Source organism: Leptidea sinapis, chromosome 1 (assembly GCF_905404315.1).
Source record: "Leptidea sinapis chromosome 1, ilLepSina1.1, whole genome shotgun sequence".
In the NCBI taxonomy this organism is placed as follows: Eukaryota; Metazoa; Arthropoda; class Insecta; order Lepidoptera; family Pieridae; genus Leptidea; species Leptidea sinapis.
The window spans coordinates 22,946,940-22,974,711 of NC_066265.1; the positions used below are offsets into that span (position 1 = coordinate 22,946,940).

Here is a 27,772-nt window from a genome sequence, read left to right on the forward strand (position 1 = left end):
TTAATTTTTATTTTTATTTTACGCAATTATCAATCTATACCAATTAATAACACTGTCTTATATTTAATTACAGTTATAAAAATAATTTTAATTGTGCGATTCATATTATTATCTTTATAAAGCGTCTGATCTCACTGGCATTAAAAATTTACCATTAATAATGTTTGTATCGCTATCATATTTAAACATATTATAATTACGTAAGCTGAAGGTGTAGCGTACTGAAGCAAAACCTGAAATTGACATTAGTGTAACAATGATATACTAGGTATATTCCAAAGAGGATGTAAATACTACGAAATAAGAAACGAGACTGCCTAAATAAATGTAAGTTTAGTTTAGTTTGAAACGTGCAGTCATCTGACATAAGTTTGAAATAGTAGTAATTACAGTATGGCGAGTTTGAAAGCCAACAGTTACTTGAAACGTAGTGGATTTCGGCTATCTCCGTTTTTTACAAGATTATAGCCGTCATCTGTCAATCTATCAATCACTGCACGTTTCATATAATCGCGTGAATCGCTTTTTTTATAGAGTTTCGCTAGGCTATATTCAAATAATTAACATGAGACGTCTAACAGTGAAGAAACGAAATCTCTAAGTGACCTTATACATATATGGTGATGAACTGGTTATATTTGCAGACTGGAATAGCATAAGACTTTAGAAGTGGCACCTATATTATGAAGCAAACGGCCACGTATGCATTTCTGTATAAAACCTAACAGCTAAGCCAATCTTACAAATTTTAATGCTAATACTATTCTCAGTAGATAATTTGATATTATCTAGAAGGAAAACTTACAATCAGTTAAAAAATCGTTGCCGTGACTTACAATGTAAATATTCTAAGCCTGCAATATACCAATATATAATTTTAAGCGTCGCTGTAGAATTGTATGTTAAAAAAATACGCTGCACTCCGGGAGTGCCGGCAGAAGTGAAAACTTGAACATTAACTTTATACATTTTTGAATATTTTGGAATGGCTAGGGAATAATATCGCATGAACTACATTATTTATCAATACAAAAGTACTAACATTTATGTGGTTATAAACAATATTCATTAAATACATCAAAAATTAAACACTACAGAATTATTACAATGATTTTACATCAAAAAGTTTACCTCTAAGAAAAATTTCATCCATAATTTCAACGACCGTATTACGAATTTCACCAGGTCACGTGTCCTGACGCGAGTAACATTTTATACCCACCCCAAGAATATTGCTTAACGCCGCTGAAGAAGTTTATAGTTCAAAAATGGTAATATTTTTTTGTTATACAAAACAAATTCAAACTGCTTATTTCAATTGACCACGCACCTATGAACCCAATTCTTTCTTACTGGCCCGACGTAAATAACCATTTTATTGATTGCTTGTAAGGTTAAGTGTCTGGACATAAAAAATATCATTGTAGAATGATATTTCGTTTATTACCGCTATAGAGCGAATTCAATAATATTGAATGATTAAATACAAAACTGTTTGTTGTAAGAAATTTCCCTTATCTGTTTTGTAGATCCCTATTCTTACAATACATCTTGCAATGTTATTTCGGATTAGAATGATTATTGTCTCTAATTTTTGAAGTGAAACTTCTTTAGAATCGTTGTGATTTCAAACCGGATGCAACGGAAAAAACGACAGGTAAGAGACACAAATACAAAAATGTGTAGGATGAAGCCGGCAAAGAATGAGACAGGAATATGCATACTATTGAAGTGAAAACGTCTTTTTCGTCGTTGTTATTTGAAAGTCGATGAAACAAAAAGCGACAGTAAAAAGAGCAGTCACATCAATTCATAATATTTAACATGGGAGATAATGAGATAGGAAGCATAATACAATGTTTTGGTACCAGGCGATCATAGTTAAAGAAGTGATTGTCTTAGGTATGGCGCGAGTATACCTTAATATATTCTGACTCCAAGCGCACGACGTTTTACTACATAGACACCAGGAGAACATATTATTACATATATATATATATATTAGTGGTCGTAGGAATGTCTTTCATAGCGGTTGAAATCATGTGTCATCCTAGCAACACGTACCAGGAATTCATATGCAGTTAAGAGGTTCATGCACCATGCAGGTTTCACTTCTGACATGTGTACTTTGTACGCACGCAATGTTTTTTTATTTAAAGTATTGACTAGGGTCAGTGAGAAAATCAATTTAACAAGGAAATGTGTGTGAAATCATAATTTGAAAGTTGAAAGTACTAATTGTATTGAAGATAATGTCTGAAGCATAACGTAATAGAAAACAAATTATGAAATTGGAAGCGAATTGGTCTACATACAAAAAAACCATTTACATTGGGATCCAGAAAATTACTACATTTTTAAGCTTAAATTTTGTTTCGAAAAATTGACAGATTTGCTGTACGTTCATACACACACTTATTAATATGTGAAGCTTACAGTGTAGAAATCATGCAGTAAATATCTAAAACGACAGATTAATGTCGTGGCCTATTATTTGTAACATTATAAAATACTTATTGATAAGCTATCTTATAGATTAAAATATTATCTTAGTATATAAGAAAACCGGAGGAAGGCTTTAATCATCGTGGACAAATTTATATATAGTTTAATTAAGTAAGAATAGGAAATTTTATTTTATTTCTCAAAAGATTTATACTAGCAACCGTAGTAATAGAAACAGGATTAAATTTCAATATAATGGAAGATTAAGTAAAGCGTAACGTGCAAATTACTAAAACTTAGACAATAGCGAGGTAAAAAATTGTCAAAGCACGTATATAACATTAACATACATACAGTAAGTTGAAGTATTTGAAAAAAAAAAATTATTACAGAGTAATATAGCAAGTTCAAAATAAATGGAAAATCTAAGAATTGTTTCAGGCTTGAGATACAGCTTAATATAACTCAGACCACTGACCTGTATAAATGTCACTGGACAGGTTGTTCCATATGTTTGACAGAATTATTTTTGTGCCTATTTGAAGCGCCACTCGCGAGTGTCCAGAGAGAGAGAGAGTCCAACTAATTTTGACGAATAATACAAATGGCTGCGAAAGAACGTACAATAGTCTGAAGTATTTTTGCATTATGAATTAATTTCGTTCGTTTTCCGTGTTATTTATTTATTTTTGTAAATTGTTTCCCACCATCTATCGATGTTTGCTGAGTTTGTCACCACTAGTTTTAAAATCGCAGACTCTCGCTACATGGCCTACAGCGCCAAAATGGCGAATTTCAAACAGGTACAAAAGCACTTTGACAGCCGCAAGTCCAGTAGTACACAGTAGAGGTCAGTGATTCAAACAAAAACACTTCTAATGTATGAAATAAAGGAATCTGTTATTACGTATGTTCTCGGTTAAGGTATGATTAGTATTATACAATATTAAATACTGTAGCATTAAGTCCTTATTTTATAATGTAAATATTTGTTTTATTGGCCGGAATTAGGTAAGCTTTAATATTAATCAGTTACTGATAACAGCTTTAAGCGAGATTTGAATCATTATAAATTTATTATACCTAAATATTATATATCTTATAAATTCATTGTTAAACGTAGCCAATTATTATTACTAACGATCTTGTGGGTTTTTAATATCATAATAATCTTAAACTGAAAATTAAACTTCATAATAACAATGAATCCAACTTATTAGGATTTTCACTTGTCAATTTAATTTTAACAATTACATTTTTAAGTAGTGTCAGGCAATCCTGCTAGAAGCATCCAGAAGGATTACAGAATGCAGATTCATTGCAGCCATTATGCATTCACTCTCAAGACACTGTTTAAAAAGAATAGTGGCGATAGTAAGAACTAATTCTAGAAAGGCCAACACTATCTTTTTAACTGCAAAAAGGCTCGCCTCGATAACAAGATAAATTATATTTAATTGTACCTTCACCTAATTACATTACCTACATTTTCTTATTAGCCACTAATAAATGCTCGTTAGATTTCCCATAACCTGAGTTTAATTACTACTAAATTGACGTTTGATAATGCCATTAAGTTAACTATAATATTTTATTTAAAATGATTCTTAATATCTACTAAATTAGCATCTCTATGCCTACATTTTATTTCAAATTTTTTATTTATTATATGGCTGATATTATGTTTCACTATGTTCCGATAGAACTCCATTAAATAACGATCCATTATCATTTAAATATTCGTCAAACCTAACCTAAATCAGTTCACCAATAAAACTTTCCCTTCATCGAAAAAATATCATTCATCGTGTAACAAAAAGCACATACATCAGTCTCATTGTCCCTCAGTATTGGGCCCAGCAAATTACTTTGCAATAATACTCTCATAGTTAAAATCCGGTCCATACGCTGCTTTTGCCGATCTTCTTGTTAGATAAACTTTTCCATTTTTTACGTAATCCCCACAAGCTTTAGTCACTTCATGAGCAACGTTATCAAAATCATTATCAACCAAACAATTTGGTGTACAGAAGCCATTTTCAAATTTCTCACATTTCTGCTTGGTACCATTGAGTTTATTGGTATGATTATTGTTGGTGCTATTTGTACATGTGGTTTCATATTCCTGGCATTTAGTTCCATTCTTTCTCCTGTAACTCTTAGAATAGAAGTTAAGGAAGAGAAAGAGAAAGATGACTACATTTGCCGATATAAAATATGTGAATCCAGGTGCATATTGGCATCTTGGAGAATAGTGAGTACAGGCGCAATACAACAGCATCAAAATGAACTGGCCCTGTAACATTAAATACAGAATTAAAAACATAGTAAATAAAAGCAATAAATACGAAATAATCAATTTAATTAAAAAATATTGTTAAATAAATTATATATATAGGTTTAATTTAAACTCTTGCAGAAAATCTGAAATTACCAGTTGCATCTTTGTGACATATTTCTTCCACCACAAATACTTCTGATACTTTGGTCCCAGACCCGAAAGTAGATAGTAAGAGTACATGACAACGTGCACTGCTGAATTCAGCAGTGCTAAAACTGCTCCCTCACCTCCCGCCGCAAACTTTAAGTAGCTCCAAGAGTAGAGAGCCATGACAACGTGATGGTATACATGGAGGAACGTTAGCTGTAAAAAATGAGCAAAATTTATCTAAAGAGAAAAAAGTGGACGATAACGAGTATGTTCTCTGTACTGATGAAATAATAAGAACAGAGAGTACAAAACTTTTTAATCGATTTGTTAAAGGACAAAAGGTAATTAATCATTAGGTAAGTTCTCTTTTTTGTCGTTGCAAGCGCACAAGTGACATGGACTGTTACTCTAAAGTAAATATGAAGACTAATCGAATATCCGTAATGAAAAAGTTAATAAAATAGGAATCGTGCCGGTATAATTAATATAGTTTAGTAAATTACTGATAAACCAGCTCTTTTGTTTAGTTAAATTGGTATTAAAATTAGGATGAATAGTAGTCTCTTTCATTAGCTTGAAATTCACTTACTTTACAGTTTAGCATAAGTCATCTGCGAGCTATGCTTATAAATAGTACGATGGTAAAAATCATACCATATGTGTAAAACCGATATAAAATTTTCCTTTAATTCTAAAAATTCGTTGTGTATTTTGCGACGAAATTAAAGATTCCATAACCTACCTGGCTATTCTTCTTTTTCAATACGAAAAAAACAGAATCAAGCAGCTCAGTAAATTTTGCGAAGAAATACCACCAACCCAAATCCAGCAACTGAAATATAAATGTTAAATAGCGTTAATAACAGTCAAACTATGAATATAAAAGGTTAACATCTTATTTAATAAAAGACGGAGACGGCACATAAGCCATACTTGTCCAACATTTCAACTCAGGCAAAAAAATCATTGATTCGCTAGATCATTAATGCGCTAGTGTGAATGATACAGTTTCCACCCAGATTGCCTATAACTTATTGGTGGAGTTGAATGTATCACATCGTTACCAGTGGGAGGATTCTTTGCTCTGTTGTCGTCTTGATAGGTACCCCAACAGCTCCTTTTTCTGCCGTCAAGTAGTAATATGCCAGAATTGTTGTCTTTCGGTTTGAAAAGCTCCGTAGCTAGTTGGCTGATGAGCCTTAACATCTTATAAATCTAAAAGTGACACGCACAATTGCTATGCCGCTCCAAATTTTGAGATCAGCCAAGAATTCTGATTGGCACTGCATTTTAGGAAGATGTAGTATGTTTCGTAGGCGAGATAAATTAGTGGCAACCTAAATATACCGAGTAACACAGATTGTATATCACAACACTTCACCGCTATATTTATTTACTAAATGACTTAGCGAGGTTGCCAAACCGACCTGCCTCGTCGGTTTGACAACCTCGCACTCTATATTTCCGTTAAACCAAATGATGCTCTTTAAAGGTTTAAATAGGCTATCTATTTAATCTTTTATGGCTTTAAATTCAAATTTTTTTCTTTAGTAAGTATTACTTACGTAAGTCTTTTAATAACACTTCTACTATTTTCATAATAAAATCAATCATCACATAATTGTTACGCACTTTCATGTAACGAAATTTGAGAATGTCAACTAATCAATAATTGTTATGAGTCTTTTGTTATTGTCCTTAAATCATAACGTAAGCAAACCATGCACAAGACATGATTATTTTGACAATATTTTATCAAATGCTTACCACTCTGTCAGGCTATCCAGTACCCGGCAGATAACTATGATACTTGCGACTAGTACCATCCTATAATTTAAATGACGCTTCAGCTGCTAGTTAACACTATTTTATTTTATTAGGGAAGCTTACAGCCCCACACACAATACAGTTAAAACAAGTAAATAAACATAAGGCCAATTAAAAGCCTATATATACATTGTGAGACGCAACTGATGTTTTTATTCGATAGACGAGTAGCAAATAGCCTATTAATAATGCTTTGAACTTGACTAATTAAATAGATATTTTTAGATACGTCAAAGGTCATTGCACGTTGCATTGGTTTGAATTGGCAGATGGTATTTTGTCTCATCATCATCATTGCAGCTGGAAGACGTCCACTGCTGGACAAAGGCCTCCCCCAAAGATTGCCTTGACGATCGGTCCTGCGCTGCCCCCATCCAACCTATTCCTATATTTTGTCTATCTTGATTTAATTAAGCAAAATATGTGATAAATTACGTCTTAATTTCTAAGTGACTTTTTAGCTTACCAAAGGATTCTGGGTGTTCGAGGGATAGCGGCAACCTGCATAAATGATCCCATCCTTGAAAAGATTCAGTTTAAACACCTGAAATATTAATAGTAAGTGATATTATGTTAACTTACTTTATAGTAATAATCAATTTTGTTCTTCTGTATACCCATTTGATTTTAATCCTATAACTAACACCTTGAACTAATTATATCCCCTACTATCTGCGAAGCTAATTTTGCTTTTGCTTTTTGATGACCGCGTAATTGGCAATCACCCGAGATCAAAGATTATTATATTATATTCTGATAGTAGGTCAGGTTTTAATGGCGTGTTTTAGTGGTAAGCTCAAATATAATCTAGGAGTAGAATTAAACAGCTATGCATGTTACTCCATTCTATGATTTTCTCAAGGTTCAAGTTATTCTAGTACTGGTCTCCCTATATGTCCGGTGTGTACGTTATCATAAGTTCCTTTATCTGCATCACTTATGGTATGGCCACTGCCACCACCCAAATATGTGCAAGAGAATCGGATGGGCTATTTTTCCCGGTTCAATGAGAAGCCGTTTTATGTTTATGAGAACGACTCTATTTAAGTCAGAACATAACTGTACTGATGATTGGGACATAAAAAGCGTCTTTTATAATGGAGAAAATATATTCAAAATATTTTCACATATTTGTACTAAATTCACGAATTCTATCCAAAATCCATAAACAGAAAAAAACAAGATCGTATTAAGTCTCGCTTCTCTTACGGCTGTTCCCAATATACCATCTACAGATAGAGATTAATTACTACCTTCTACTGTCAGTAATTAGCTGTCATTAATCTGAAGCTGTATCAATATACCCGATAAGTCATTCTTATCGCCTTAAATTGAGATTTAAATACAATTAAATTTAATACAATTTAAATACAAACTTCTATCGCTGGTACGCTATACGTCCTCCCATTGACAGACAGCGTGTACGGATAACGTGAGTTATTGTCGATAAGTTTATTGGGACAGAAAAGTCAACGATAGTAACGATTTTTATCTCAAGTAGGCCATAACCGCAGATAGATTGAAAATTGGGAACGTCCGTTAGTACTTTTAAAACAAAAATATAACTTACCTTCAAACATATTGTGACAGCTAGCACCACTTGAGCTGCGTTATAGTAGCTTATTAGCTTCGTAATCTCAAACGGTCTTCGGTTCTTCATTAGTCGAGGTCCAATCTTCAAGAAAAGAAGATAAGAAATGACTACGCCCAAAATCGGTAACGGACTAGACATCATGAACCAGGAATCCACTATTGCACCTGGAAATATATATATCTAATTACTTGATGGTACGAATTAAGATTCGTATTTAGTGCAGATGAGTGGAGGTCTTTGGACATATCGCCAGAAAATATGGCCTATAACCTCGAACAACTGATGGTCTGACCAAATCCGCACATCTCTGGATACCGGACTTCATGACGCACTGCACATAGCCAAAGACAGACACAGATGGCGAACTGTTGTCAAAAAGTTGAATTCTCAGGGAAATCACGACCCTCAGCAGAGAGGAATACGACGCGAAGAGGAGGAAATACGAATAAGGGTGAAAAAAAACCTCATGATTTTCAGTGAAAACTGACAGCTCGAAAACAAGGTCTGACACGAAGCGACTACAGCAACATTGGCACGTAAGATAAATATTTAAAATAAACTTACTTTTACCGATTTTCAAGGAATCCAGGTATTTGTCAATTTTCGCCAAGTAGCTCATTTTGGATCTGAAAAGGTGAATATAACATAAATGAGTATATTGCAAGTGCTAAAACGGGCATTAAAATTGAAATGTCAATGTCTAAAGTTTTTTATTTTTAAATATTATAGTGTGTTTTCGTCATGGTTCTATAAAATGCAACATAGAGTAACAACAGCATAGAACAATTAATCTATGTTCTATGCACAGAAAGAAATGCTAATGGTATGTTCCGATATGTACTGCGAGCACTGAACTTAGTACTGTAGTGTTTAAATTCTCTTTGGCGAGCACTGCACAGTGCTATCACTGTAGAAAAATTCGTTCCGTTATGGACTGCCAGTATACTGCCGCAGTACCCTAGGGAAATATATGACGACATAAATCGCTGCGATATTCTACTGTAAGTACTGGCGTTTTCGAGGTAAGGTACTATCAGTTCTTTGATCACGTGATCAGTCAAAACCACTCGAGTGCCTAAAATATTAATTAAAATATTTTTAATTTGACAGTACTCCAACAAAAGTTTTTTTAATGAATTAGAAAACTATAATACACTCATTTGAATGCTGCGTCAAAAAATGCGGCTGACAGTACACTGGATTGCGTTACGTTTTAAATAGTAACCAGTATAACTGGCTATAAAGGAACGGCTTCACAGTATAATAAATTGACGTCACACTGTACAGTGGTCGTAGTGTATATCGGAACATACCCTAATTTTTTTGTTTCTGACGGTAGCTGAAATATGAGATATATTTAAGAAAGCCTTTCTCTTATTACTGCATGTAGTAAGATAATATATTTATTAATATTCATGAAAAATATATTGGTGTCATTGCCAACATCTTCATGATTTATCTAGTACAACTACATAATTTTTTTAATTACAAAAAAGCAGTTGAACAAATACGCTTTTAAAAGTAAAAACCTTAGAAAAAATATTCCTCTAGATCAACTGTGACAGCTGTGAACACATCGAAAAAAATAGCGGCCAACTTGTAGCCTCTATTTTACGCAAAGCACGCATACTAACGCAAAGCGTCATACAAATCGTGAGTGTAAGACGTAGCTTGTCACGCACACTAACGTATTAAACCTGGCCTGTGGTTTTCAGTTGTCTAACAGCAAGAGACTAATCTAAATGTACCATTAATTATCTAAGTTTTTGACATTTATTCTAGGATTGGTGATTCTTCATAACTAAAAGAAACCGACCCAAAAGCGCTAAATATTGAAATTCATTTTAGAAATAGAATGTATTATGTATGTAGTTATTCGGAAAATATTGATGATTCATTTTAGGAAATCCAACCACGAGACACATTTTTACGGTCGCATAAATCACAATTAGGTCAATATGTATTTTTTTCAAACCGTCTTTTAAATAAAATTCAAATATTTATATTCAAAATAGGATATAGTAGCACTTATTGAAAGGCATAAAAGACATTTATTTTCTCAAAATTGCTTCCTTTAGAATTCAAGATACTATTACCGCTTCCGAAACAAATGGCGCTCCACCACCCATTCTGAAAAGTATGCCTCAGACCTGAGAGGAACGCAAGAAACTCAGCGGGCTTCTTTTTTTTATAAAAATATGGTTACATTGTATAATCGTACAATAAAATGTATTATTTGATAGCCTGAGGGCGGTCGCATTATTCCCAATGTGTGGTATCATTACATTAATTTTACATAATTAGGCCCAGTAGTTTTCATTTTATGAACATTTATATGAAAATTTTCGTCTACCTGGATGACATAATCGTTTTCTGTGTACGCCTTTTCTTGGAGTTTTCATTCAGGTTGATTATATATTATTATTAACTGGCACTAAAAACCGCGTGACTTTGAGAGGGATAGCTTCGTCTAGTACAAAACAACCCAAGCGGACAGACACGCGTGACAAGACAACCTAAATAATTATTAAGTAACCTGTTTATAATATTAACTTTTATTTTGTTTAGGGCTTGGCACTGATTTAAAACCTATCAATATGTAGCAAATATTAATAATAGTATTTTATTAATATTAAAGGTATAGATTTGCATAAGAGGTGTATTAAATTAAATTTTTAGTTATTTGACACTTTTCAGTTTTTGAAGTCGGTTTTTTTTTATGATTTTTGAGTTCGTTTGAATCGCATTCAGTTGAGCATGAGGTGTGAAAATAATTTAATAACCGACTCTTCAGGCGTATTTCTATTGTTTTATTTTATAATGTTTTTATTATTAAAACACCAGCAAAAGTATTTACAATAATGATAATATTTTTTCTATATGTGGGTTAATATTTTTTAATGAGTCAAAGTTATTAAAATAGTCATTGAAATCCTATATTTCTACACGTAACACGATAAGGTAAGTCAGACAGTCTTGATGTTGTGTTGGATTAAGAAATTGATATACATAGAATATGAACCCTGGATACTGTATACAACCACACGACTTCTTTTGGACATTCGTCGCAATCGGGTAAAAAAGTAATTTCTCTTCCTCAGACCGCCATTTATCTTGGAAGCAGTGTTAGACTCGTAATTAAGGCCAACCAGAATTCCAAAAGCATCAGTTTTGAAGTGAAAACTTCTTTAGCATTGTAGAACACTTTTCTTGTGATGGGTATAAAATGTTTAACTCGCGTCAGGACACGTGACCTGATCGAAAATTTGTGAGACAGTAGTTGAAATTATGGATGAAAGTTGAATTTTCTGAAAGATATACTTTTTAAAGTAAAAGAATTGTAATATTTCTGGAGTGTTAAATTTTGTAAGGGAAGATTTCTGTAGCAATGCTGTCCATCTTTTTTGGGATGTATATATAATGTTAAACTCGCGTCAGGACACGACACCTGATCGAAAATTCGTAAAACAGTCGTTGAAATTATGGATAAAAGTTGATTTTTCTTAGAGATAAACTTTTGAATGTAAAATAATTATAATACTTCTAAAGTGTTAATTTTTTTATGTAATATAAATTGTAATTTTTGTGTACGATACCGCAATAAATGAACTTTTGACTTGACTTTTATACTGATAAATTCGTGCGATATTATTCCCAAACCATTCCAAAATGCACAACGTTAATGTTCAAGTTTTAACTTTTTCCGGCACTCCTGGAGTGCAACCCATTTTTTTTTATTTGGTGTCTTTAAAATGAAAAATGTTCAATTTGACATAACGTTTCTACAGGCAATAGTCATAGATAACATTATAAAGCAGATTCACACGCGGATTTCCTATATCCGTGTTGGAATTCAATTTGCTTCTATTGGCTTCAGTTTCTTTGGCTTCAGCATCTATTCAGGTCAAGCTGGGTTGTGCTAGTATTACAGGATTCTTATAATATGTTAGAAAATCTGCTAGAAACTGACGATCATAAAATTTATCAGTTTCAAGCAAATTTAGTAATGTTCCTATTACATTAAGGCTTTTATAACTTAACTTGACTGAACCGAGAAGTAGGCATGACAAGTTTATGCTTCTGTTGTTAACGTCATGATTATCAGTTTCAAGCGAATTTGCTTATGTTCCTATAATATTAAGGCTTTTATAACTTAAAGTTCACAAAAGACTTGGGTAGGTAGACACTAACTCTTCTTAACCGAGTAGTTTGCAAGTTTTAGTAAGTAAAAAGGGTAAGTGGTTATTGTTTTGCATTCTGTTCCAATTGCCATTTTTATTGACTTCCATGAAATTTGCACTATCAAGTTAAAAGATAATTTAAAGTCTGCGTCCGAAGAGGATATTTTTGACTCCAACGAAATAAAATATGATTAAAGAGGCGAAAAACAACAGCGACAAGACACACCAAAGTTACGAATTCACGATTTAGAATGGATTAATGAACGTAGTGTTTGATTTCTCTTTGTGGATTAGTTTTCGAATTTTCAATTAAGTTAATTTTCGCAAATTACCCATTGATTTGTAATTGTCATCCAAAGACAAAGTGAACACAGATACAAAATTAACTTTTTCAACTGAATTCAAAAACATAAGCAGTTTTGCAAATCGACTGTATTTTTGGTTATTTTTTATGATTAGAACTGTTTTTATTGGTCTATCGTATTTTTTTCATTTGATCCATCCTCTTTTTGTAAATAATCCCTGTATTAGAACAAACAAAAAAAAAGTATTACGCAATATGACGTATAACGCAGAACTGTCTTACGGCCGTTCCCAATATACCATCTACAAATAGACATAAATTAAGTAGGCCAAAACCTGGATATGGGGAACGGCCGCATCAGAATTTCAAACGAATGAATCTTAGATTAAGGATTGACCTTCGCTGCGCTCCAACTAGATACCGCACTACCTAAGAACAATACCTTTTTTATTACGACAACTATTAGATGCTTGTGTGCGTGGCATCTTGATACATAATGGCATCTTTAATTCATCAGAGTTTGTAACGCACGCTTCGTGTTATTTTTACATTTTAAATTATTAAAATACAAAATACTTACGGATGGTATTATATGATCCCAGTGTCTATTATTTCTTTTAGGATTCTTTTTACAAAGTTTTACTACACAACCCGGCATTCTATTTTTAATTATTAGCAAAATTAAACAGAATATGTGTCACGTTAACGTCGCACATTGTTCGAGACTGGCTCGAGTACGCCAACTTGGGTACGTTCACGTACTATTAGTTGCCGCACTTTGCGACTACGCCTGCGGTGTCTAGGAGCGCAGCGGAGACCAATCCTTAGTCATAGCATTATGGCGTATGGCATTATACTATGGGGTAGTGCAGCGGAAGTAAATAATATCTTCATAATTTAAAAAAGAGCTGTACGTGCCATAATATACCAAAAGAGCCCAAGAGAATCTCTAAGGGAAAAATTCAAAGAACTTCATATTATGATCATGTACGGACAATATATTTATAGCAATCTCCTGCATGTACATAAACATTATAATTTATGCAGTAAAATAAGTGACAACCATAATTCAAACACTAGAAATAACATGCTTATAGTGCCCCCTTCTAGGCTCTGTAAAATAAACAATTATTTTGCATACAATGATATGTAATCTAACAATAAATTACCAAAAAGTGTGAGTGTGTCCAGTTGAGGAACAGTGCGATCACTTAAGTATTACCAATCGGAGACATAAATAATAAAAAAAAAATAATAATATTGACACACTTTTTACACAAATTATCTTGCTCCAAGTTAAGCATATATAGCCTGTGTTATGGGTTACAAGACAACGATATATTTAATACAATATACTTACTTAAACATATATAAATTCATATAAACATACATAAATACATTTAAACATCCATGACTCGGAAACAAACCTCCATGTTCATCATATAAATGCTTGCACCTACCGGGATTCTAACCCGGTAAAAATATATTGTAGTTCACGACAGTGACCAACTAATCTAATACACTCGTAACAAAGCATCTTCATAACTAAGATGTGAAATTCTATTCCCGCTATCCGCTTAAATATGTGTGTTTCGTACTTATTCAATAAATTTTGCTATGTCATTGAGATAAACAGGCGTTAAAGAGCTTTTGACATTGTCTATATGAAAGCCTGACTGGGAAGTAGGTACTTGAATAATATATGGAGATAGGTTCAAGTTTGCGATAAAAGACGACCAAATAGCTATTTATATAGTTTTATACTAGGACAGATGAGAAAACAGATGTGCTGAGATCGTTACTTCGCACTTCTTGATTGTAATTGACAGTCGATACGTTAAGGTAATAAATATAGAGTATTCCTGACATCTTTGGTCTAGCGCACTCCAACATCAGCTCGAACCATTTGACCGCGTGCAACGCAGAGTTACTCAAATTGTCGGGGACGCAGTGGTCTGTGAACGGCTAGATCACTTTGCGTATCGTAGAGACGTCGCTTCATTGTGTTGGAGTGTTCCAAAGAGCCGTTTACACTTTTGCACAATATGCCACAAATTAGGATGTCATGCCCGCCACCTGGAAATGTGGCATTCCTCCATAGTGCAGTTTTCAAGGAGCTTTCTTCCACGTACAATAAAGCTGTAGAATAAGCATCCTCTTGTGGTATTACCGGGACGATACGACATGGGTACCTTCAATAAAAGCGCGTAAACCTTAATTAAAGGCCGGCAACACTCCTGTGATTCGTATGGTGTTGCAGGAGAATGGTATTGATCCCTTAACAACAGGTGACCTCAACGACCCGTACGCTCGTTTATCCTCCTCTTCCAAAAAAATATATTATTTGTAATATAATAATATACTAAATGTAAATAATAATACTTTGGTTACATTATACGATGACGTTGGGAGACATAATAATATTTATTATCCTAAATAATAGTTGCTGGCTGATTGTATTCTACTATGTACTTGAATATTGCGTGTTTATTACTAAACGCATTGTTTATACTAAGTAAATATGTCAACTTACTTTGTAAACTTACAATATTTTTCCCTATTTGTATGTGTTTTGTATATTATTTTTATTATTTTACCATTTATATTATACTGACCCGGCAAACGTTGTTTTGCCACATAAAGTACAATTCACGCGATAGTTTTATAAGTAATAAATTATTGCCTATATATATATATTGTACATCATTTTGTTCTATTGTCAATAGTTTTTGCAGCGCACGCAAAAATAGGTTTTCGATTTTACACCTTGTGTTACAAAAAAGTAATTTTATTACGGATCCCTAATTTTGAAAACATAGCCTTCCTCGATAAATGGACTACCCAACACTGAAAGAATCATTCAAATCGGACCAGTAGTACCAGAGATTAGCGCGTTCAAACAAACACTGCAGCTTTATAATATTAGTATAGATTCTGTGTTTCGCTTTGAAGGGCACCGTAGCTAGTGAAATTACTGGGCAAATTAGACTTAACAGCTTACGTCTCAGGGTGACGAGCACAGTTTTAGTGCCGCTCAGAACTTTAGGGCATTTTCAAAAATCCTAAGCGGATTCCTGCACTGCATTGAAATGGGCAGGGCGTATCAATTACAATCAGCTGAGAGTCCTGCTCGTCTTGTCCCTTATTTTCATAAAAAAAAATATAAGTTTGCTCTATCGCAAATAATAATTGTAATTGTGTGAAGTTTTTTTTCTAAGTTTAAATTTATAATTTCTAGCTGACCAAAGGCTATTGTTGACCTGACAGTCCGATAATATGTGATACTCCATATGTGGCCAGACCTGCGCTTTGTAGAGCGCTAGAATGTCTGCTATAGCTATATTTATGACACCCAGCTTCATCGAAGCCAAATTGGCTTTGCCTTCAGATGAGCACGGAATTGGCAATCACTCGAGATTTCAAATCCCAGTATTCCGAAACTAGGCGAGGCTTTAAAGGAGTTGTTGTCGAAGAGCGCGGATACAACGAATTGGGTTTTTAAGTGATAAACGCGCAAACTTGAGTCTTCTGGGGGTAAAATTGAACAAGGTTCAATTTACCCCACTAACTGTGTTCTCACAAAAAAGTTAAATTTATTATGTTCAACATACTTGTTTTATAAAAGTTCTATTACAAATCTCTGTCTTTCACCGACTTCAAAAAAGGAGGAGGTTCTCAATTCGTCGGTATTTTTTTTATGTTTGTTACATCAAATCTTTCGAATGGGTGAACCGATTTTTATAATTCATTTTTTGTATGAAAGCTGGTGCTTCCCGTGTGGAAAAGGATATACTTCAAAAATAGTTTGGTGAGAGTTTGGTTAGGTTCTCATTACGGAATCCATGACAAAGTAACGGAACTCTTCAATTCTTAGAAGCAAATTAACGATAGTCGGCCGAATCTTATTTATACACATATTTAGACAAATTGTTAGTTAGTGTACTTCAAATTCACTACAAATCAAAAAATAAAAAAATATTTAACAAAGAAACAACCGACTTCAAAAACACTATTCCAAAAGAATAGATATAATATGCACTAAAAAGTATAAAAATAATCGCGTATTTTTATAAAATCTAATTAATTAATCTAATTCTATTTACGAATATTGTAATTTTTGAAGTCGGTGTCATCCAAGATAGGTTTGTAACTACATACATATTTATAGGTGAGATGTGCTTGAGTTGTGAGGAGGCGAGAGGCGAGAGGGGGTCGCGGCGGAAGGACACCGATTCCAAAAATAACAATAATCGTAACTAGAATTACATTAATTAATTATTTTGTATAAAAATACGCAATTATTTTATACTTTTTAGTGCATATTATATCTATTGTTTTGGAATAGTGTTTTTGAAGTCGGTTGTTTTTTTGTTAAAAAAATTTTTTTAGCGTTCAACAATCCTTTGACATTCTTTATATTTAAACACGAATCGAAGCTTATCTAACGTATGTCTAACAATCTTCAGATCAAATACGTGCGGAAGTAGATTATATGATAACAGGTGACAGCTGACAACAATTGCGTTCCGTTACTTAACTGGTTCCTATACACTTCAGCTTGTGGTGTGCTTAGCGACGTTTTAGTTAAACACAATCTAAACACTGTTTTATAATAGAAAAAGATAAACTCCAATTTAGACGTCGTTAAAGTTAGGTCACTGTCTAGCAAAACACGTGTCTAAGCCGTGTTTAAATTATTTTTTTGTAATAACACAGTAATGATTCTATTCCAAGCGTATCTTACTATTTACGGCTTCTTGATCAAAATCGGTTACAGTAACAATAGATTTGCTTTACTTTTCTATGTTGATGTGTCTCCGTTAGACCTTCTTCTCTCTCTCTAGTATTTAGTACGTATATACAACGAAGACAAACGAGCGTACGGGTCACCTGGTGTTAAGTGATCACCGCCGCCCACATTCTCATGCAACACCAGAGGAATCACAAGAGCGTTGCCGGCCTTTAAGGAAGGTATACGCGCTTTTTTTGAAGATACCCATGTCGTATCGTCCCGGAAACACCGCACAAGGAAGCTCATTCCACAGCTTTGTAGTACGTGGTAGGTATATTAGAAATGACATCAAAAAGAATAGTAAAGGTATCAATTTTGAGAAAATTAATGCCTTTTATGCCTTTATACGCTAGTATACTGTAAGTCCATGCTCAAGACACATTTTTATAGACGTCATTCAGAGAATCAAATGATAAATTTCTTCATAAAGGTCTATGATTTTTAGGACCTTTATGAAGTATCAACACTTTTTTGGGCTTGTTGCTAACTAAGACGGTCCATATTATTATAGCGAACAGCTACGGAAAGCTAACGAACAAAACAGAAGAGAGTGAATGGGGAGAGATAAAAAAAAAGCGGCCAAGTGCGAGTTGGACTCTCCCATGGAGGGTTCCGTAGCCAGTAACGTATTACAAAAGTTCTTGTAGTTCGTTGTAACGATTTATTACGTATGAAACTACTTACTAGATCTTGTTGAAACTAATTTTCGGTGGAAGTTTGCATGTACTTTACATATTTTTTTTAATTTTATCTTTCTCTTATTTAAGAAGTTATAGGGGGGGGGACACATTTTACAACTTTGGAAGTATCGCGCAATCTATCTCTATATCTCTCGCGCAAATTATTCAGTTTAGAAAAAAATTATATCGGAATCGGAAAAAATTTTCGAGTTTCAGTACTAAGTATGGGGGCCCAAAATTTCTTGTCTTTTTTCTATTTTTGTGTGAAAATCGTAATGCGGTTCACAGAATACATCTACTTACCAAGTTTCAACAGTATAGTTCTAATAGTTTCGGAAAAAAGTGGCTGTGACATACACGGACTGACATACAGACATGATGAATCTTTAAGTTCCTTTTATTGTCATTCGGCTACGGAATCCTATAAAGGGAACAACTTTCGCTTACTAACGTGCGCTGCTATTAAAATCCATTTTATTTTGACTTTACAAACATACATACACATCTATCACTAGAGTTGTATTGAAATAAATTGATGTCGTTAGAATACTAAGATACATTTTCGTAATCGCAGTGAATACAATGGACATTAGAGAAGTGGCTCTCAACCCGACCTACACCTGTCACTTGACAGTTGACTTGTTACTAAACGTAACCTTAATACATTGTATTACTGACAGAGAAAACTGACCATGACGATGTGATGGCGACTCAATGTAAGATCAAAATGGATAATGCTCTTGCACTCAATGACAATGAACTAATGTTGATTTTATTGCTTCGTAAACTAGGTGATAGGTTTCCAAGGTAATGCAAAGCTATTATAAATGACTTGCGGTATAGAAAGCGAGCTAATGCGTAAAGGAAAATTATTTTTAGCATATTGAGTCACAATGCTGTGACTGTTAGTACGTAGAGACTTGCTTATAGTCATTCTATATTATTCATTTGTCATTGTTATACCACTCAACAGTATATGTTCGTGGACTTAATTTTTTTTAAGTGATATTAATTGACATTGTGAACTATTGACTATCAAAATTTTACACAAATAAAATTTGAAAAACAAAATTTTATGAACGATGCGGGAATCGAGCCCACGACCTCTGGCGTTTTGTGACAGTGCTCTAACCAACTGAGCTAACCGTTCGAGTGACGCATCGTCATAAAAATCTTGTATGCTGTTCAACTCTCGGGTTCAATCAAAATTTTAATCTAAAAATAACGCATAAATGATTTGAAAAAATGACTGATTGCTACTGACTTGACGTCTAGCTTAACTAAAAATGATATTAATATTTTGATTTACTTCACTTCAATGATGAGTCACGTGACGCGGAAGATTCCTAATTAGGACGAATTCCGACTGTAAGTAGCATTTATTTATACTAGAGATGAAACGGATAGCAGTTTGGCCGGATACCGGATACCGGATATTCGGCCAACCATGCGGCCGAATAGCCGAATATCCGGCCGCCGGATACCCGGCGGAACTTAGCCGTTTGGTGTATCGCACCCACAAACACAGACTTGCGTAAGCGGCGCACGAACGATCGATTAGACTCGGTTAGATTCGGTTGAGAGAAGCGAAACCGCTTGCTACCTCTCAATGCAGAGAAATTAGTATTAATCCACCATAATTTGCCTTTAGTGCAGTATGAGTATTAATTAATTATTTTTTCTATTACATTTATTTACTATGGTGTGATTAAAAATTTACAACTAAAACTAATTATATTTCTTAAATGATACTTAAACTAACTAAATAAAGCAAATAATTACTCGAAAATATATGTTTTGTACAGATTTTTTTAATTCGGCATGATGCCTATCCGACCTAATAGTAGGTAGTTATCCGGTATTCGGCCGGATAGTATTAAGGCCGATGGATAGGCCGGATACCAGATAGTTACCGGATATCCATTTCATCTCTAATTTATACTTACGTTCAACTTATTTTTAAATTGAAATATTTTTAGTGTTCAGCATTTGATATTGAATGAGACTGAGCTGTCACGCTCGGTTATGTAACGATCATTAGGGTAAAGTCGGCTCGATTCAATAATACCGTATTCCTTAATAAATGATTACCCATTAGTCATAAATATAATTCCATTAATTGTATATTGATATCTGCTGTTAAGTAAGGAATGAAAGTACATAATTTATTTGAACATTAAATTAAATAAAGTACATTAAGTAAATACACGAGCCTCAGTGGCGTATGTATTACTATAGTTTTGTATGTTCCTTCATGTTACTAACAATTAATACTTAAATTAAAAAATATGTTATTATTGTATTTATAAATAAAAAAGTTTTAATTTTTGTATCAGACTAACTAAAAAATGAAACTATTGTTATATTTTAGTATTACTTTAGTATTTAGTTTTCACTGACTGTATTTTATTATTGTTTTAAACCCAATATTGTAAAAAAATATTTTTTTAATTTATGGTGCACATTTTCGATAGCGCCATCTAGGTTAAGTATTAGTAATCAGCGGAGAAGGCGTATAGCTTAGCGCCAGGAAAGCGTCTTGAATAGAAATAACCCCTTTCATTTAAATCGTTCGACCAATGGGATTAATTTCTTTAAATTACCATTTCGTTCGTAACCGTAATATTTTACCGAACCCTTCCATTGCGTCAATATCGACCGGAAATACCTGCGTGCGAGGGTGAGGCATAACATAACTAAAATATATTTTTAACTTGATATGAATAATTTAGTAGGACAACAATTTGTTAATTAAAATTTCTTTCTAGAACCAGTCCTGGATGGATATTTTCTTTTTATGAAAGTGTAAAGAATAATTGAGACCAAAATTCAAAGAAATTAACATCTTGAATGTTGCTTCTCAATATATTCTTAATAATGTAGTGTATGTTCATAGGCACTTCAGTGAATTTGCTAGAAACTGTCATAACCATAATGATAACACTAGGAACAGACATGATGCCTGCTACTCTGCTAATACGATTTAGTAAGTCTTTTGTGGGGCAATGTATATGCTTTTACAAGATCCCAGAAAAATGTTCAAAACAAATGTATTATTACTTTATTAAAAATAATTGTTAAAAAACGTTTGTGTGGTAATAGTTACTATAACATAAATGACATTCTTAATGACACCACAGATTGGGATTGGAGCGACCGCCCTCAGGCTATTAAATAATAAGTTTAATTGTAGAATATTTCTTTGTAAACATATTTTTTTGATGAAAAAAAATCCCGCTGAGTTTGTTGCGCCCATTTTTCTCAGGTCTGAGGCATTGTTTTTGGAAGGGTGGCAATTTTTGACTTTCAATAAGTGATGCCACTTCCTACTTTGAATAAAAATATTATTTGAATTTGGAGGTTAAACGAGCGTCCGGGTCACCTGTTTTGAAGTGATAGCCACTTCTGATATTCTCCTGCAACAGCAGAAGAATCATAGGAGCATTGTCATTTAGAAAAGTGTAACGCAGTTTTATTGGAGATATCCATGTCTTATCGCCCTGGAAACATCGCGCAAGGAAGCTCACTCCATTGTTTTGTTTTACGGGGAAGGGTTCCTTGAAAACCGTACTGTGGAGTAACTTCACACATTCCGATGGTGAGGATATTATCCAAATTTGTGGCGTGTCGTGCGAATGTGCAATTCTGTGGCATGTATCCTGATACTGGTAATGCAAAGCTATTATAAATGACTATATAGCTATGCTATTATATAGGTTCCAAAGACCTGTTTGACATAATTCGCTAAAACACATACAATAAAGTAAGCCCTCTACGCATTGCCAAGTAATTAGGCCATTCACAGATCAAGAGTTTTTTGAACGCGCAAACTTGAGTTTTCTTGTGTTTAAATTGACGAAGGTTCATTTTAAGTTCAAATTTCTTTCCACGACCTTCTCAAAAGAGAATGTGAAAGCTGATCTGGAAATTCGATGGCACCGGTTGACGATCTCTCGAGCGAGACCTGTATGACCCATTTAAACGACATCTACAGTATTGTCATCTGCGTTGGAGATAATACATGTTGGAGGTGTTCAACATGTTATCATTCATATGCAGAAGAAATAGAGTAGGACATAGCTCACAGCCTTGGGGCACTTCAGAGTTCACGGGTTTCAGGTTCTAGCAGTATTCGGCGACAACGACCTGTATGCTATGTCCAGTGAGGAAACCAGTGGCCCACTTGCATAAACTTGGCTATAATTTCACTTTTTATTTTTTCAAGTGTTAATCCTCACTTAGCTCAGCTTTTCTTAGCTCAGATTTTTTTAGGTTTTTCAAGAATCCTGAGCGACACTGAATTGTATTTGTAGTGCGATCAATAACCATCAATAACGTCCTGCTCGTTCTTTATTTTCATAAAAAAAAAGATTAAAATAAATTAAAACGTGTTTCAAAAATAGAACCTTACATTTGTAAACGGCGTTTCAACAATATTTGAACGAGGAGGAGTAGAGTACTAGGATTAATTGTTATATTTATAATCAAATATTATGATTATATGACGAAGATGATGAAAACAACACGAACGTCCATCTTAAAATGAATAACTTATAATGAACCAAATCGACTGCCGTAACTGCAGATCCGTGGTATACCAAGCAACTAATATTATTAAACTATAAAAACATCAAAATTTGACTCATATATTAATGACTAATGGTTTAATTATAAAAATTTGATTGTGAATAAAAACAAAAGTAATCTATAAAAATATGATAAGCAGGTTACGTTTATCAGGTTGTAGGGTAATCCCTGGATATACTGAACCGATTTTGGAAATTCTGTTACCAATATACTTAAAGCCCCATTTTGAGAGTGTCATAGGCAATATATTGACCGGAAATATTGATAGACTTTTTCGTTGTAGTCGGATTTGCAATGTAAGTCAGAGAAAAAAGCGTCGATTGAAAGCATTTATTACAAATGCTGCCTTAACGATGAGAGATATAACATAGTATTATATATATACCAGCTTTTACCTGCGACTTCGTCCGTGTGCAATAATTACTTTGGGCAGCATTGTGTATTTGTAATAAACGCATTTTGCCAATAATACACATAGTTACTGCTGTGGTTAATACATCTTTATAAGCTACAAACAATATGACTTTCATCCCCCTTATTCATCCCCACACAGGTGTTAATTTTAAAAACGATAGAACAAATATTTTTTTACCAAGTGCCTGAATATAAAGGTTCATAATGTTATCTTCGATAGTTATGAACTTTCATATATATTAAGATATGAATTAATTCGACAATGATAAGGTGGTACACATAATCCAATCTTCGATACAAGTAATGGACACTCTAATTCATTATTTAATAATTGATATAAGAAAAGAATTTGTGATAAATATCTTCGCAATTCTAAGGTTTTCATATTGAAGAATTTAAATTTGTCTTTGCCACTTATAATTAGTAACATAACTCAACTTGTATATAATTTTTTTTTGAGCCGACTCAATCCTAGTGATGTTTATTTTTTGTAATAGGAGCACCAGACTACCGAATTGTATTCAACCTGAGATCTTACAAGGGAATAGTACAATATTTTAAGCGAAGGTATTGATGTAAAAGCCTTGGTGTTATGAAAGAAAAACCTAAGCATTTTAAAACTTTTGTGAGCTATTTTGTCAACATGTTTATCAAATCTAAACTTTCGTCTAAGATGACACCCAAATCATTGATATGGTTTATTTGATTTGTTTGTATGCTGTGTGTATGCCGTTAATATGATAATTACTTTCTTTCTTTCGTTTCCTAGAAAATTTTATAAAAAGACATTTGGACGCATTCAATTCCACCAAATTATTTTTACACCATAACACTACACGATGGATGTCATTCTGTAGTTTTGTTTGATCCTCTGAACAAGTAACTATATGATATATTTTTAAGTCGCCTGCATACAAATCATAGTTTGATTCTTGAATACCTTTGGAAATATCATTTATAAACAGTGTAAACAATATTGGTCCCAAATTAGAGCCTTATACTGCCGTTATTACTTGTGTAATATTATTACTTGTGGTATATTGTTATGGGGCAGTGCGGCCGATATTAATACTATCTTTGTGCTGCAGAAGAGGGCTATTCGCGCGATTTATAACCTAGGTCCTAAAGAATCATTAAGAGAAAAATTTAAAGAAATAAACATTTTGGCTGTTGCTTCTCAATACATTTTTGATAATGTTTTGTATGTTCATAAGCACATTGAGGAATTTTCTATAAACTGTGACATTCATAATGTTAACACGAGGAACAAACATAAACTTGTTATGCCTACTACTCGGTTGGGTCGAGTTAGTAAGTCTTTTGTTGGGCGATGTATATGCTTCTACAATATGATCCCAGAAAATGTACAAAACAAATGTGTTACGAGATTTAAAAGAATTGTTAAAAAACGTTTGTGTGGAAAAGGTTATTATAGCATAAACGATTTTCTTAATGACACCACGGACTGGGATTAAAGCGAAAACCCTCAGGCTCTTTAATTATAAATGTTTATTGTACGATATTACATTGTAATCCATATTTTATATAAAAAAAAGCCCGCTGAGTTTCTTGCGCCCATTCTTCTCAGGTCTGAGGCAGTCTCTTTTGAATGGATGGTAGTTTTCGACGTTCAATAAGTGATTATAAATCGTATTTTGAATAAAAATATTTGAATTTGAATTTGAATACACACAAAAATCGTCACCTTTTTGCTCTTAATAGTGATTTTCATTATTATAACACTAGAAATAAGGGATTGCTTGTAACTAATTCTAGTGGGCTTCTGAATAAGATACATAATGCTTTAAGGGTAAATGTATACACTTAAAAAAATAAAGTCCCAGCCACTGTTCAGACATTATCTATAAATAAATTTAAATGTTTCATAAAAAAATGGCTCTGTCGTAAATCCTATTACTCCACTGGTGAATATCTAAATGATCGGACAGCCTGGGATAGAAATGACTGTACAATATTGTATATTTGATATTGAAAAGAGCGCAATAAAGAATGCTGGGAGAGTTTCTTGCGCCGCTTCTTCTCTCTCAGAGCGCCATTTGCTTCCGAAGCGGTAGTAGTATCTAGTAGTTATTAGAAATGACATCAAAAAGAATTCTAAAGGAATCAATTTTGAGAAAATAAATGCCTTTTATGCCTTTTTATGACTTTTCATAATAATCACAGAGTTGTTTGGAATCAATTATTTAAGTCAACAAATACTAAAGTAAAATCACAGCAAGTAACAAATAAAGAGATATATTATATCTTATATGTTTTCATTTATAACCAGTATTTTAACATAAGACTTTAATAAATTCTCGTAACAACGCATTTTAAATTGCAAAGTCAGGCATAGAAACCATATGAACGTAAAAACAAGATGTAAAGCACCAATACATTAAGGATTGAAGAAATATATTATGTAGTTAATAATGTAGCCCCTATGAGTACTCTCCCTAGGTATATACAACTATATTGAGTAACAAAATGGTTAAACGAAATGTAAGGATTTGCGCAGTGCGGCAAGTAGAAAGCAGTTCGAAGCAGATCGACTAAAGTTATTTAACATTAACCTTGGCGGTGTTTGATGCAGAACTGAAAGCTTAAACGTTTCTTGCAAATTATCAATAAGCTTTTAAAATTTAGTTTTTCAGACCCTGACGCGATCGGAGAAAAGTTTGCTTGACGTTAACTATATGTTTATATAGATATAAGAGGTCAAATGTATTATATATTTTCTTTTACGTACAAAATCACTATCAGAAAATCATTAAACGATAAAGTACTGTTAAATTAATAAGCTTTTAGACGTACATAATATTATACTGTCACTTATAAAACCATAATTCCTCAAAACAATTTTTACAGAGCTTTTAAAAATATTGAGTTACAGTAGTGGAACTTTACATTTTTAACATTAACTTCACCATACATTCGGAATAAGATTTAGTGGTATTTCGATATTGTTTTGTTTCAAAACATGACAAGAGGTTAATTATTTTTGAATAATGAGTCATAAATAAGAGGTTTCGGATGAAGAAAGAATAAGATAATACTGACAGATAAAAAAGGGAAATATTTCTTTTATTCGGAATTAATAAAATTTCAGAAAATAGAAAATTATGCAATACATTTGATCCGTTGAAAATATGAATCTCAAAATGAATGAATGAATATTTTCACTAAGAAAATATCAATTACAATAAGAATAAAAAGACAGTGAATTAAATAAAATAATGTCACAAGATTAAAAAACCAGCAAATAATCTATAATTGAATTATTAACAAAAACTTCTTTAAGATGTGATATATTTCTTCTCATCTAAAATAGTTCGAGATTTGACATTAAGGTTTAAGTGAACTAGTCCGCTCTACATAAATAGAATATCCATAAAATAATTCATGTCCAAATATTTTGTATTTTTTTGAATATGTAATTCAAAATCCGCATTATTTGGGTTCTTGGATTAAATTAAATATTGGCACAATTTATAAAAATATTTTTATCTAGTTAGACTATAAATATTGACAAATAGCAAAACTTTAAGTACCCCAAACAAAATCAAACTGACAGATGTTTTCTTAAATCAACCAAATTGTTTTGAAATGTATTTTAAAATCAAATGCTGAATTATAAAATCTAGATTGAAATATAATAGAAAAATAAGTTTAATTTATTAATTCAAAACAAAACTTAGTCGAATAATTTTTCTCTTGTTTCAGGAATTACATAACTTTTAAGCTTTCAAAAAGCATTTTTTTAAAATAGGCATTCTATTTGTGTATGTTATTTTAGTTGAACTAGCTATAAAAGTATTAAGCAAATGAAAAATCAGATTATCGTAAAGCAACTCACCTATTTAAGGGCACCAAAGACCGTACAGTGTAGAGTTAGCACGTGTACTGCGGAATATCGACCCGAAGCCGGCCACTGAGGGATTCAACTACGTGCGATGTCGTTCACTACTAACGTCCTACTTCCAATCAATTATATTTATAAAAAAACGGACAACTACGAGACCACCTCAGGAACCAAGGGTTCCGTTCTCTAAAATTCTCTAAAAATCAAATTTACCGATGTAAAATTGAAAAATTTATGAAACAATATATGACGCGAGACACTTTTCCTATCAAAATGAAATTCTTGAAGGTGATACTTATTGAAATACCAAAACTTCCATAATTCTTCATCAAAAATCATTCAAATGTATTTCTAAGCTTTAAATGAATAACTGATGGTAATTGATACGTCCTGCCCCTAACAATGCAGTGCCACTCAGGATTCTTGAAAAACACAAAAATTCTGAGCGGCACTACAACTGCGCTCGTCACCTTGATACATAAGATGTTAAGTCTCATTTGCCCAGTAATTTCACTAGCTGCGGCGCCCTTCAAACCGAAACACAGTAATGTTTACATATTACTCCTGCAGGAGCGGCAGAAATAGGTGCCGTTGTGGTACCAATAATCTAGCCGGCATCCTGTGCAAAGGAGCGTCCCACTAGTAAACTGGTAAT

The 27,772-nt window shown here is 33.1% G+C and overlaps 1 protein-coding gene across 1 annotated transcript; it reads right to left on the reverse strand.

The window, feature by feature from the left end:
• LOC126977689 (elongation of very long chain fatty acids protein 7-like) lies at positions 1-27,141 on the reverse strand. The gene is made up of 7 exons (XM_050826415.1): positions 27,112-27,141; positions 8,862-8,923; positions 8,274-8,461; positions 7,170-7,247; positions 5,619-5,708; positions 4,880-5,089; positions 1-4,741 (listed from the first exon to the last, which is right to left on the reverse strand). The coding sequence occupies exons 2-7, from the start codon at positions 8,914-8,916 to the stop codon at positions 4,310-4,312; spliced, it is 1,053 nt and encodes a 350-aa protein (XP_050682372.1). The 5' UTR covers positions 8,917-8,923; positions 27,112-27,141; the 3' UTR covers positions 1-4,309.
• Between the last annotated feature and the right edge of the window lie 631 nt (positions 27,142-27,772).

Coding starts and splice junctions, on each gene's coding strand:
- LOC126977689 (XM_050826415.1), bottom strand. CDS start 8,916: ATGAGCTACTTGGCGAAAATTGACAAATACCTGGATTCCTTGAAAATC. Junction 5,709..7,169: donor CGAACACCCAGAATCCTTTG/GTAAGCTAAAAA, acceptor TTTATATTTCAG/TTGCTGGATTTGGGTTGGTG. Junction 4,742..4,879: donor ATGTCACAAAGATGCAACTG/GTAATTTCAGAT, acceptor TTAATGTTACAG/GGCCAGTTCATTTTGATGCT.